General features: G+C 39.2%; 1 protein-coding gene across 1 annotated transcript in view; it reads left to right on the top strand.

Moving 5' to 3' along the window:
- Positions 1-14,923, top strand: part of ANAPC10 (anaphase promoting complex subunit 10) — a 112,185-nt gene that overhangs the window by 24,869 nt on the left and 72,393 nt on the right. The window contains exon 3 of the mRNA XM_003417500.4: positions 8,618-8,708. Within this exon, the coding sequence (XP_003417548.1) occupies positions 8,618-8,708 (91 nt within the window). The remainder of the gene's footprint in view (positions 1-8,617; positions 8,709-14,923) is intronic.

Raw genomic sequence — 14,923 nt, 5'->3', positions numbered from 1 at the left:
AGTGACTAAGGAGGAGAAGCCATAGAAAATGAAGTTGGAGATATAAGTAGACATGGCCAGTTTATGTGAGGCCTTACATGTCATGAAAAAGAGTTTGGGATTTATCTTAGGACAAAGAGAAACCATGGGAGGGGCTGAGCAGGAGAGTGTGATCTGGAACAGAATTAAAAAAACAAACAGACTTTAGATACTGAATAATGCATGGTGGTAGTGAAGCAAGAGTTTCTAGTAGAGGAAAGGCTATTCTAGTAATTTATGCCAGAGATGATGTTGACTTGGTCTATGCTGGTAGCTCTCTCTATGGAGAGAACTAGATGGCTTTGTTGTTGTTATTAGGTTCTGTCTTAGTCATCTAGTGCTGCCATAACAGAAATACCACAAGTGGATGGCTTTAACAAAGAGAAATACATTTCCTCGCGATAAAGTAAGCTAAAAGCCCAAATTCAAGGTGTCAGCTGCAGGGGAAGACTTTTCAATCTGTCGAGTCTGGAAAAAGGTCCTTGTCCTCAATCTTCCTATGGTGGAGGAGGTTCTCAGGTGCAGGGACCCTGGGTCCAAAGGATTTGCTGTTCTGGTGCTGCCTTCTTGGTGGTATGAGGTCCCTAACTTTGCTTGCTTCTCTTTCCTTTTATCTCTTCAGAGATAAAAAGTGGTGCAGCCCACACTCCAGGGAAACTTCCTGAGTAAGGGTGGTGTTACAATCCCACCCTAATCCTCTCAACATAAAATTACAATTACAAAATGGAGGACAACCACGTGATACTGGGAATCATGGCCTAACCAAGCTGATACACACATTTTTGGGGGAACATACTTCAATCCATGACAGGTGCCATCGAGTTGGTTCTGACTCACAGCAAAACACTGCCCGGTCCTGCACCATGCTCACAGACGTTGTTAATGCTTGAGCCCATTGTTGCAGCCACTGTGTCTTTGGGATATATTTAATTTAGAGGCAGAATTATCAGGACTTAATGAAGGAAAGGAAAGAATCGGGAATGACTCCTGAGCATATGGTTTGAACAACTCCATATTGTATTCTGAGGTGGGAAATAGTGTATGCGGGGGGGAGTAAATTGATTTGGGGTTGAAAAATAAGTAATTTGATTTGGCAGTGTTAATCTTGAGATGCCAAATCTGCCTCTTAGTGAAAGTGTTCTAGTAGAATGCAAAAGCTTGGATTTCTGGGGAGAACTCTAGGTTGGTGTATTAGTCATCTAGTGCTCCCATAACAGAAATACTACAAGTGGATGGCTTTAACAAAGAGAAATTTATTTCCTCACAGTAAAGTAGGCTAAAAGTCCAAATTTAGGGTATCTGCTCCAGGGGAAGGCTTTCTCTCTCTGTCAGCTCTGGAGGAAGATTCCTTGTCCTCAAACTTCCCCTGGTCGAGGAGCCTCTCAGGTGCAGGCACCCCAGGTCCAAAGGACACACTCTGCACCTGGTGCTGCTTTCTTGGTGGCATGAGGCCCCCAGCTTTCTGCTTGCTTCCCTTTCCTTTTTATCTCTTGAGAGATAAAAGGTGGTGCAGGCCACACCCCAGGGAACTCCTTTACCTGGGATCAGGGAGGTAACCTGAGTAAAGATGCTGTTACCATCCCACCCTAATCCTCCCAACAATTACAGTCACAAAATGGAGGACAGCCACACATGGCCTAACCAAGCTGATACACACATTTTTGGGGGGACATACTTCAATCCATGACAATAACTTATTGCACTGTCCAGTGCAGTAGCCTTAGCACATGTGACTAGTGTTACTGAGAAACGAAATTTTAAATTTAGTTTAAATTTAAATAGTTCAAATGTAAATATTTCTAGCATAGGTCTACTGCATGAAATATACAGGCTCTTCCACAGAGACCACATGTTACTCATCTTTGGGTTTTCAGATTCAAGATACATGTCTCAGTTATTATAGTCCCTTTGGTGATTAAGGTTATGTGTCAACTTGGCTAGGTCATGATTCTCAATGGTTTGGCAGATATTACATAATCATCCCCCATTTTGTGATCTGATATGAGAAGCCAATCAGTTGAAAGGGGAGTTTCCTTGCCAGAATATAGGATGTCATAGCAATGCTTGCTCTCTCTCTATCACATATCTGACTCTTAACCCTCTGACCTCTGGTTCTTGGGATGTGAGCCAGCAAGGAGCCTGCCGCCTGACCTGGAGATTTGGGGAGTCACAGTTCTCACAACCCTGTGAATCTGCAGCCTGCTGTCTGATGTGACAATTTTGGGGTCGTCAGCTCCTGCAACCACATGAATCACCAGAAGGAAGCCTCCAGCCTGATGCCTGACCCGTGGTTTTGGGACTTGCCAGCCTCCATAACTGCATGAGCTAATCTATATATATTTATGCAGGGGCCTTGGTGTCTCAGTGGTTAAAGCGCTTGGCTGCTAACCGAACGGCTGGTGATTGGAACCCACCAGCCACGGGAGAAAAATGTTGCAGTCTGCTTCTGTAAGGATTTACAGCATTAGAAACCCTATGGGGCAATTCCCCTTTGTTCTGTAGGGTCGTTATGAGTCAGAATTAACTCAATGGAAACAGGTTTGATTTTGGATACGTATTTATATATATATGCTCCACTGGTTTTGCTCCTGTAGAGAACCCAGCCTAAGACCACCCCCTAACAAATGTTGAAGAAGTTGTGTTAGCAGATACGCTTAGGATAAAAATGGCTGTTTTATTTATAAAGTCAGTCTAAGCTGGACTCTTAAAATACATAATGTCTATTGATGTTATGTTAGTCTCGTCTTGCCACACTAATGCTACCTAACAAACAATCCTAATGTCTTAAAAGCTTATAACAGCAACAAGAGAAAAGTTATTTCTTGCTTAGCTCTAACTTGGCTCTGGGTTGTGAATTCAGTTCAGGTCTGCTTCATGTGTTTCCTTATTCTGAGACCAGTGGCTGTTTAAGCTGTGTTTTCTTAGTGGAGTGCAGACATTTAAGAGGCCAAGCTAAACTTTGAAAGCACATTTAAAATCTCTGCTGAGTCACATTTGCTCACATTGTATTGGCTAAAATAAATCATGACTAGGCCTCAATATGACTGGAATAGGGAATCATTCCCCCTGTAGAGGGTGAGGAGAAGAGAGTGAATATTTACTGAATAATTGCCATAACCACAGGTTTTCTTTTCTGTAGAACAATGGTTCTCAACCAGGGATGATTTTCCCCCACCCCTTTCCAGGGGACAATTGGGCAATGTCTGGAGACATTTTCAATTGTCACAACAGCAGGTTGAGGGTTGCAACTGGCATCTAGTGGGTAGAGGTCTGGGATGCTGTTAAACATCCTACAATATGCAGAACAACCTCCACAGCAAAGAATTATCTGGTCAGTAGTGCCAAGGTTGACAGACCTTGCTTTGAGAGCAGTAGTCCTAAAATTTTAGTGTGCATGAGAATCACCTAGAGGATTTGTTAAAACATACGTTTTTGAGGCTAATTATTTGGAATTGACGGCAGTTGGTTTGGTTTTTGTTTTTTTATCCTCATTTCAGATGCTAACTTCAAGTTTGGGAGTTTCCCAAAACCACTCAGGTTTGATAATTTTCTAAAATGACAGAATTCAGGAAAGTGCTATGAAAAAAGAAGTTGCCGTTGAGTCGGGTTTTGACTCATAGGAAAGTGCTGTACTTATTATTACAGTTTTATTAATAGTGAAAGGATACAAATTAGAACCAGCCAAAGGAAACAGTGAAGCCTGGGAGGGTTCCAGATGTGAAACTTCCATTGTCCTCAGGGATGCATTACTTGTATCTGCATCTGTGTGTCACCACATATGAAGTATTGCCAACCCAGGAAGCTCATCCAAGCTTTGGTGTCCAGAGTTCTTATTGAGGCTTCATTATGTAGGTGTGATTGATTGATTTATTGCCTATATGATTGAATTCAATATCTGCCCTCTTCCCCTATACTCCCTGGAGGTTGGGCTGATATTAAGTGGCCCAAAGCCTCAACTCTCTGATGTGGTCCTTCTGATGTGGCCAACCCCCACACTGAGTCATCTCATTAGCATAAACTATCAGGTGTGGTCCACGGGCCCCCTGTGAATAACAAGATACTCCTGTCTCTTGGGAAATTCCAAGTGCTTAGAGATTACACCCTGGAGCAAGGACAAAGGCCAGAGCTCTCTTTGTAGGCCATACTTTGCATTTCTAACAAGTTTCCAGATAATAAATACTACTACCGCTGGTCCAGAGTCCACACTTTGAGAACTAGCTAAAATAGAATATATGAAAAAAAAATTTTTTTTTTTTCATCAGTGAACATTTAACTGTGGAGCTTGAATCATGTGATTTTCTTAATCCTTTGTTAGGGAATTTATAAACTAGTAGAAAAAGGGATTTAAAACTTAGAAACTTTTTATGTTGGTACCAAAACAGCTGTTTGTCTTATATTTTGGATAATGGAATATTCTGGGTTAGGCTTAGCAATGTTTTACAGAAGCATGGTCTAAGGCATCATGTTCTGAAAAATGGTGGCGTCAGACCTAGCCTTATTTCAGGGAGAGAAAGGAAAATCAAGATCAGCCCAAGGCTGATTCTTGTGAGGTGGAGGTCAGGCATACCTTCATTCTCCAGCCTTTTTGCCAATTCTCACACGAGCTGTCCCTCACATGGCACTCTCTACTTCTTTGCTAGAATAAGTAATTTTGATTTGGCAGTGTTAATCTCGAGATGCCAAATCTGCTAGGTTTGATAATTCATTGCAGTGGCCATACAGAACTCACTGACCATACTCATGATTATGGGCTGTATTAGGGAAGTAACAGGATACAACTGGAGGAACAGGATACAGTTCTTTGATTAGGACAGCTTCTTCTGAGCTGTGCCTGCAAGACAGTCCTCTGCTGCTGGGCCCTGCTCAGTCCTACTGCCACTGGGCCCTGCTCTAGCCTGGCCTCTGCCCTGCTCAGCCAAGTGTTTCAACACCCCAGCTCTGCTGATAAGTGTCCGAAAGTACCCCACTCTGCCAGGAAGCCTCCTGCTCCAAGATGCTCAGCTCTCTTGCTCCATGAGTCATTGAGCCCTCTGTAGTCAGTGCCATGCTGCTGGCAGTCCTGTACCGTTGCCAGACCTGTGCCGCTGCTGCTCTTACGGTCAGTGCTACGGTTCCCTCTGTCTCCTGGGTCTAGGAGTTTCTCAGTACAGGGACCCTGGGTCTAAAGGATGCACACTACTCCTGGCTTTTCTTCTTGATGGTATTGAGGTCTACCCTCAGCCTGTGGAATTGGCTCTTTTTAAGCCTAGCAGGATGGCAAAACTGACCAATCCCCTTGGTGGGCCACAGACACCTTACTTGCATAGTCCCAGCCATTCCCGGCAAGAATTTTACACACCTTATTTGCATAGTCTCACTCAATCATTTTGTGAGAATTACAAGACCATGGCCAAAAAGGCTGTATAAAAAGAAACCCATTGCTCTGTGTAGTCCAATAAAAATGTAGTACAAACTGCATGTGTAAACATTAAAAAGGGTAAAATTTCATTAAAAAGGGTGAAATTAATTGCAATAATTTATTTTTAATCCAATATATAACCAGGTGATTGTTGTTAATGATATATTTTACATTCTTTTTTTCATACTAAGTCTTCGAAAACTAGTGTATGTTTTATACTTACCAAACCAAAACCAAACCCATTGCCGTCGAGTTGATTCCAACTCATAGCGACCGTATAGGACAGAGGAGAACTGCCCCACAGAGTTTGCAAGGAGCGCCTGGTGGTTTTGAACTGCTAACCTTTTGGTTAGCAGCCATAACACTTAACCACTACGCCACCAGGTTTCCTTTGTATCTACAGCACATCTCCATTTGGACTAGCCTGTTTCCCAGAGTTCAACAACCGTATGTGGCGAGTGGCTACCATTCTAGGCAGCACAGATTGAAGTATTATGGAGTGAGTAATGGAGGGCCCAGTTTTAACATTTTAAGAGATTTTGCTTCGGTGAAATAGAAAAGAAATTTTGACCATTTCCCTCTCTCACTACCTTAATGCAGACTTTCACATGTTACTTGGATTACTACAATGGCTTTCTCCCTCACTGGTGCTGAAGGATCTTCCTAAAGCTCTTGATCTTATTTTAAGTTCCCATTCATTCCATTTTTCTTGAGCCATGCCATTGCGTGATTTTCTCTTGGCTGAAATGCTCTTTTCCCTTGCTCTTCTACCTCTTTGTCTAGCTAACTCCTGCTAGTGCTTCAGAATTCAATGCAAAAATCATATCCATTAGTATGTACAGTAAAGGCAATATATGTGTATTTAAGATACAAATCTCAGACTGGGGAGAATATATTGGGATGATACGGAACAGATGGATAGCTAATACTTACAATAGTTAAAAAAAAAAAAAAGGACCAACATCAAATAAAATAGGATATAAACAGGCATTTTATGTAAGAAGAAATATAAATATTCAATAAAAATATGAAAATATTTTCCACCTTACTAAGAAAAGGAAGTGCAAACTCAAACACAGTTTTCTACCTATCAGGTTAGTCAATATTTTAAAAATTGATTACGTTCTAGCATGGGTACAGAGCAGCACTGTCTGATAGGAATATAATGCAAGCCATGTAAGTCATTTAAAATTACCCAGTAGCCACAAGGAGCACTAGTAGCAGTGGTTAAGTGCTTGGCTGCTAACCTAAAGCTTGGTGGTTTGAACCCACCCAGTCACTCCGTGGGAGAAAGACCTGGCAATCTGCTCCCACAAAGATAAAATACAGCCTAGAAAACCCTACGAGCTGGTTCTGCTTTGTCACCTGGGGTTGCTATGAGTTGAAATTGACTTGGCGGTACATAACAACAACAGTAGCCACGTAAGAGAAGTAAAAGAAATAGATGCAGTTAATTTTAATAATTTATTTTATCTAACTCGGTATGTCCAAATTATCATTTCAAGCCATAATCAGTGTCAAAATTATTAATTAGATATTTTAAATCCTTTTATTTCTATTTAGTCTTTGAAATCTAGTGTTATCAATATTAAAATATTTCAATTTTTAGTAACCATGTAGAGGGATAATTGCTCTGGTACATTATTGGTGAGGGAGGCCTTTTTCAGACTAATTTGGCGATATTTATCATATTAATGGCTCAGGAATCCATTCTTAGAAATTCAGTCTCCAGGAATAATAACATGTATGTAAAGATTATAGACAGATGTTCATTATAGTATTGTTTGTAATAACAAAACATTGGAAAGAACCTAAAGGGCCCACAGGAGTTTGGTTAAATAATTATGGTATGTTAATTAATTAATTATTATTAAATTAAATACTGAATGAAAATTTTGAAATTCAAAAAAATATGTAAGCTGTTTACGGTAATTGAGTTATTATACGAGTTAATGTTAGATGACTTAGTACACCGAGAGCCAGAACTTGACAGGACTGCCTTGTTTTTCTAGGCCTTGCAAGTTTTCCACCTTTGACAGGGTACAGTCTTACCACTTCTCTGTTGTTCTCTTAATAGTGGGAAATATTTGAGTTTTCCTTCTCTGACGGGTTTCTGCCTTACACAGATTCCGGCTTTCGAAGATTTTACTGTATATGTGAAATGCTTAGAATGTGCCTTGCACATAGGAAATGTGATATTGTTTTCCATTATTATTATTATTAACTTGTTGATATAGGTTACTGTTCTGGATATGCTCAGTGGGGAAAAAAAAACCCCAAAGTGCAGAACTATGTGTAGTATGCCATCATTTGTGCAAAGAGAGGGAAAAAAAGAATGTATATGTACTTGCTTGTATATATGTCAGTATCTGTGAAATGGTATGCAAGAAACTGATAATGTTGGCTATGTTTGGGGAGAGGAACTAGATGGCTGAGACACTGGTGGGTATAGAGACTTTTCACCATATTCTGTTTCCTATCTTTTGAATTTGATCCATAATGAAGATATTACTTAGTCAAAAAAAAAAAAAAACTATTTTTCTTAACTTTTGGGGGGTAAAAAATCTGTATTTTACCACTAATTCAGTCTTGTTTCTATAGCTAGTATAATTTATTGTGATTTTAATCAGGAGAAAACGCAGTATATTTCAACTTCAGTTATCTGGAATGGCTGGAGAATATAGGATTCTGGGTAAATTTAATTTTTGGTTAATCAGATTGTTAATGAGAAACAGTTGATTTCAAAAGATATGTGACTTGAAAACATTTTTAAGTTCTTTTTCTTGTCACAGTAGGTATGCTATATTAACTTACTAGCAACTATCTTATTTCTGAGAAGTTTTCAGGATAAAAATAAGGATCATTCTTATTATCAGCTTGTAGAAAGTATAAGAAACAGGATTTGAATACATCCTGACTTTCGAGTATATCCTGAGAGATGTTCTTTAAAAACTAAAGCCAACAACCCAAAACACTTGGTCTGAATATAAGCATTTGTGTGTGCAAGTGGTATTTCTTCTAAGAGTTGAGGTCTGGGTAAAGGGTGGAGGAATTCTGGTTAATCTAAATTTCACAGTTCTGACCATCCTGTGTGTCAGACTTTCTGGACAAATATATATGGTAATTTTACATTTTGAATACCAGTATATAGCTCCTTCTTTTTCATAGGAATTTATTTATTGTCACCTTTGGTGTTTCTAGGATTTGGAGTGGATCAGTTACGAGATGACAATCTGGAAACTTACTGGCAATCAGATGGTTCCCAGCCTCATTTAGTGAACATCCAGTTCAGGTAATTCATTTTTCTGTTTTATTTGAAGAAACGTAGAAATCACAGTGAAATACACTTACCTCTGCTTTTTTATATAAGCCTTAGAGATTATTTTTCTACTGAACTCAGTTGTAAAGTAAGCAAGTTTGCTGTCTCTTGTTCTTTATGAATTTCTTATGGGCTTTGCAGTTCCTTTTATGCAGTGTCTTCTCAGATATACTTTTAAATATTTATTTTTAGAAGATGTATTAGTTTCCTAGGGCCGCCAGAACAAAGTACCACAAACTGAGTGACTTAAAACAACAGAAATTTCTTCTTTCAGCTCTGGAGGCTAGAAGCCTGAAGCCAAGGTGTTGGCAGGGCTCTGTTTTCTCTGAAGCCTCTAGGGAACAAATCTTTTCCTGCTGCCTCTAGCTTCTGGTGGTCCTAGGTATTCTTTGTCGTGTGGCAGCATAACTCCAATTTCTGTCTCTGTCTTCACATGGCTGTCTTCTCTCTGTGTCTGTCCCTGTCTCTTCTCTTAGAAGAACGCCAGTCAGGTTGGACTAAGGGCCCACCCTAATCCACTATGACCTTAACTTAATTACATCTGCAACAACCCTATTTTCAAATGAGGTCACATTCTGAGGTTCTAGGAAGGACATGAATTTTGGGGGTATACTTTTCAACCCAGTACAAAAGGTAATTTCAGAAAAATATGTTTTATGTATGGCCCAATGCAATGCCTTAGTGCATTGCATTAAGCATATCTGGGGTGATGGTACTTAGCTCTAATAACTTTGCAAATTTGTGCCTCCATTTGGAAAAAAATAATTATTTTAACTTAGAACTTCTAAGGACATTTTCAGTTTCGGAAATGCTTATTTTTTAGGGGAAAGGGGAAACAGACATATGTTTGTTAACTGTTTTGAATTTACTGACACAGATGGAAACCAATTAGTTATCTTGCTCCATTTATGCCATCTATTTTAATATTCTATTGTTTTTTTCTTTTAATTTTTTTGTTTTTATTATCCTTGGGTATAGATTGGTAAACTTTTTTCAGTAAAAAGCCAGATGGTAAATATTGTAGGCTTTGTGGACTATTTGATTTCTGTTGCGGCTACTCAACTCTGCCATGATAGCATGAAACCAGCCATAGGCGGTGCATAAATGAATGAATCTAGCTGTATTCCAATTAAACTTTATCAACAAAAACAGGCGGTGGGCCAGATTTGACCCATGGGCCATAGTTGTGCCAATTCCTGTCATAAGGTATTAAATATGTGTGGACTAGAAATATGTTATAAGAGGAGATAATTAAAAAAATATATAAAAAACTTAAGATACCAGATACTTTGCTAAACTCCTTACCCATTCATCATCTCATTTAGTCTTTATAACTATTACTGTCCTTAGAATTAAGTATCTTGCCCAATATCACACAGCAGGTGAGTAGTAAAGTTGTGATTTGAACATAAGCAGCTGGACTCCAGAGCCTGTGCTTTTAATCATTATATTTTACTGCCTAGGGCATGTTGCTTCTCCATGGAAACAAAGGCTATAGCTTAAAGGTTTTATAACAAATGTCCTAATTTTACTTGCATTAGAACAGCTTTTTAAACATTTTTTTCAGTGAATAAAATTGTATGTACAGGCCAATGTATTGAACACATAATAAAAAAAAAAGTGGTCGCATTTATTGTCAGGTACTACATTATCTCATTGTTTAACATTTAATATTGTTACCGGAACCCTGGTGGTGCAGTGGTTCAGAGCTTGGCTGCTAACCAAAAGATCGGCAGTATGAATCCACCAGCTGCTCCTTGGAAACCCTATCGGGCAGTTTTATTCTGTCCTATAGGGTTGTTATGAGTGGGAGTCAACTCGATGGCAATAGACTTATGGGAATATTGTTAATAATAAAAAACCAAAAACCAAACCCATTGCTATCAAGTTGATTCCAACTCATAGCGACCCTATAGAACAGAGTAGAACTCCCCCATAGAGTTTCCAAGGAGTGCCTGGTGGATTCGAACTGTCAGCCTTTTGGTTGGCAGCCGTAGCTCTTAACCACTACACCACCAGGGTTTCCACTGGTACCAATATGTATTATTTTTCATAACCTTCATAGCAACCTTGTAAGATTTAGGTACTATCATTCTTCTGAATGATACTAAAACTGAAATTAGAAAGATTAAATAATTTACTTAGGCCACATTATGCAGTTATAGAGCTTAGATTCAACCTCAGCAATTTTGAATTCGAAGGCTGGGCTTGTAATCAGTATTCTGAGCTGCTTTCCAACAAAGATACAGCTGTTCTTGTTAAAACAGGAGCTCAAGCCCTCTCAGCTTAACTCAGCCTTTCCTTCACTAGGGAGCCCAAGGCTTTCAGGAACACATTTTTAAACAAGTGTTTTAGAAAAACAGAGATCCATTATGATTTTTTTTTTTCATTTTTGAAACAATCTCACACTTAATGACGAGTTACAAGTAGACTACAACCTTTTTTTTTTGAATCATTTGTGAGTAAGTTAACATTATGATGTCTCATCTGTCCGGAATACTTCAGTGTGTCGTTCTTATAAAAAAAAACCCGTTGCCGTCAAGTCGATTCTGACTCATAGCAACCCTATAGGACAAAGTAGAACTGTCCCATAAGGTTTCCAAAGAGCACCTCGTGGATTCGAACTGCTAACTTTTTGGTTAGTAGCTGTAGCTCTTAACCACTGTGCCACCAGGGTTTCCATCGTTCCTGTAAACAGGGACATTCTCCTACATAACTACAGTACACCCTCAGGAAATTAACTGTTAAACTTATTACCATTTAAGTCTACAGCCCCATTCAGGTTTTACCAGTTGTTTCAATAAACTTGAATCACAGGTTGAATTTAGTTATCACTGGAAGTTAACCTGGAACATTTCCTTGATCTTTTCCTAACTTTCATGACCTTGGCACTTTTGAAGATGATTTACAAAAAAAAAACAAACCGGTAGCCATCGAGTCCGCTCTGACTCGTAGCAACCCCGTGTGTATCAGAGTAGAACTGGACTACACTGCATTTTCAGTGGCTGATTTTTTGAAAGTAGATTGCCAGGTCCTTCTTCCCAGGGGCCTCTGGGTGCACTTAACCTTTCGGTTTAGCAAGTGAGTGCTTGAAGATGATAGGCCAGTTATTTTGAAGAATGTTCCTCAATTTGGGTTTGTCTGATATTTCCTCATGAGTAACTTCAGGTTATATGTCTTTTTGAGGAATAGCACAGAAATGATGCTGTATCCTTTTCATTGCATCCTATCAGGTGTGGCACATGGTTTTGATCTTGCCCCATTACTGGTGGTGTTTACTTGGATACATGATTAAGGTAGTGTCTGCCACCCTTCTCTACTGGAAAGTTACTCTTTTCTCTTTGCTGTTAATAAATAATTTGTGGGAAGGTACTTTGAGACCATGTAAATATTTCGTTTTTCATTAAATTTTCATTTTATTCAAAATACTTTCCACTCAGTAGATTATAATCTGTTACTGCAGTTATTTACTTTAATGCTCAGATTGCCCCCAGATTTGGACAGTGGTAATCCCTTCATTCTCTGTGACTTTTTGATATGTCCCTGTGATTGCTTGAGCACTTTTAAAGTTTCTGACACACAAGTCCCTGCCCCAACCCTGAAATCAGCCTTTTTTCTAAGGAGACCTGGTTTATTTTAATGGAAATAGTACTTAGAAACCATATGTGGTGTTAGGTGTACTCATTACTATTGGGTGGTTGCTGTCCGCTGAGAAGGCTAAAGCACAACAACATCTCAATAGTAGTGAGCATACCTAATATCAGATATGGTTTCTAAGTACTATATGCACATTTACATTTATATTTATTTTTCTGTCTGCCTACCTACTTCCTACCAACTGTATACTCTCTCTCTCACACACACACACACACACGCACACACACTTATTGAAGACCGTAAGTTCACACCAATACATCCAGTTTCAATCCGGAATAAACAAGGTTTATTCTAGTCTTTTCCCTTCCTGTATTTGTAACTCCCTTCTTCAACAGTAGAACCTGCTTCTCATATCTTCCCTTAATATATTTATTTGATTGAGTGTCCTGTATGTAACCAGTCTACCATTGCTCTCATGTGCCCTAGCCTGCATGGATACCTCCTCACCCTACCTAGACATCAAATCTGCCCTGGGCTGCTGTCATTTTTCTACCCCTCCCATTTATAGATACCCCCCTCACCGGTCTAGTGCTCTAACACCTCATACTAGGCCACTGTCCTGTGTGGATGCACTGCTCAGCCTACTTGGGCTCTGATGCTCCATGCCGGAATATCTTTTCACCCTACTTGGGCTCCAAGACCTCACGCCGTGGTGTGAATGTCCTCTTTACCGCTCTGGTCTCTGACACTCTATGATAGGCTTCCCCACAGCATGGATGCCTTTTTACCCCACACAAGCTCTTTCACCCTGTGTCTGGCCAGCTCATGGCATGAATGTCGGCATTACTCCACTCAGGCTCTAACACCGTGTACCTGGGTGTTCTCGTATTCAGAAGCTCTACTTATTTCACAATGAATAAGAAAGACCAAAGAAGAATTGATGCCTTTGAGTTGTGGTATTGGTGGAGAATATTAAATATACCAAGGATTGCCAAAAGAACGAATGAATCTGTCTTGGAAGAAGTACAGCCAGAATGCTCCTTAGAAGCAGGGATGACAAGACTTCGTCTTACATACTTTGGGCATGTTATCAGGAGGGACCAGTCCTTGGAGAAGGACATCATGTTTGGTAAAGTAGAGGGTCAGTGAAAGAGAGGAAGACCCTCTCAACAACACGGATTGATACAATGCCTGCAACAATGGGCTCAAGCATAGGAGATGGCGCAGGAGGGGGCAGTGTTTCGTTCTGTTGTACATAGGGTCACTGTGAGTTGAAACTGACTTGACTGCACCTAACAACAACAGCAACTCACTTCACAAACACAAGGCTGCTTCCCCTCCCCATATGTGAACACACTTCTCAACCTGGACAGCCTTCAGTATCCCATTTTTGTGCAGATGCCTATCTTACTTGGTACCTTCTAATAGCTTTAGGACTAAATTTTTTGGAAAGGGGAAGAGCCGAGGTTCTTCTTGAACAAAAGTTTTTTTGTATTTCTTAAAATGGCTTCTAAAATCAAAATAACATATTAGTCCCTTTATTAGTAGATAATAATATTAAGCTATACTTCTACACTTAAACTACTCACTGTGCCCCTTCCCCCCGAAAAAAAAGCAAAACATAAGCTCAAGATGGGAAAGGAGGACAAAGCAAGATGTGTGAAAGATATCTAGTAATTTTAGTTTATAGTAAGTTTAATCTCAGTAAACAGTGTGATGTGGCTGCAATAAGAGCTTATTATGTGATCTTAGGGTGCAGTAATGGACACATAGTGCCTAGGAAGGCTTGCTGTATGTCGTGTTCCATTTTGACCTCCCTAGGGTTGTTGGGATCGACTTGACAGCATTCGGTTTTGTTTTTGTTTTTTTTCTCTAACACTGATAAAGAAAGCTAGAGTATGCTTAGAAGACAGTGGATAGAATGGTTAAGATATTGAAACCAAACCATATAAAATAAAAAAGTTGGAAACGTAGTCTGTTAAGGACTTTAAGGAACATGATCGCTTTCTTTAGCTACTTTGAAGGACTCATACTTTGTGGAGAGATTAGATTTCTTTTGTGTGACCTCATAAGAAAAAACTGGGTTCAAAAAATGAAAGTTACACAGAGCCCAATTATGCCTTAGTATAATGAAAACATTTTAAAACTAGAACTGATCAAAGATAATTTAGCTACATTATAATATAGTAAGTTTTTTTTTTTTTTTTATCCCTATGGGCCTATGATTCTTATTATGTCTAAATAAAATATGTTTTCTTTACTTGCTGAATTTTTACTGTGCTGCTTGGTGATAAGGCTGGAAATGTTAGATATGAAACTATTTTAGAAATATGAAATATTCCCTAAGTCAAGAATAGAGACACTATCAGTTGAAATATCATATAGGTCTCATATGCTGAATATCCATTTTTATTTGGAAAACCCATATTTCTGCGTTTTTTCTTTAGTGGAATGTAATGTTCTGTCAGCCATGCAGAAAATTTACAAAGAAACAACCTTCATAAAAAGTTCAATAACACATTTAAAACTGTTACCTGTTGTTGTTATTGGTAGGTGCTGTTGAGTCGGCTTCGACTCATAGCGACCCTGTG

This window comes from Loxodonta africana, chromosome 13, assembly GCF_030014295.1.
Source record: "Loxodonta africana isolate mLoxAfr1 chromosome 13, mLoxAfr1.hap2, whole genome shotgun sequence".
Taxonomy (NCBI): Eukaryota; Metazoa; Chordata; class Mammalia; order Proboscidea; family Elephantidae; genus Loxodonta; species Loxodonta africana.
Note: the sequence above shows the minus strand (reverse complement) of the source record. Positions and strands in the feature narration are given on the sequence as shown.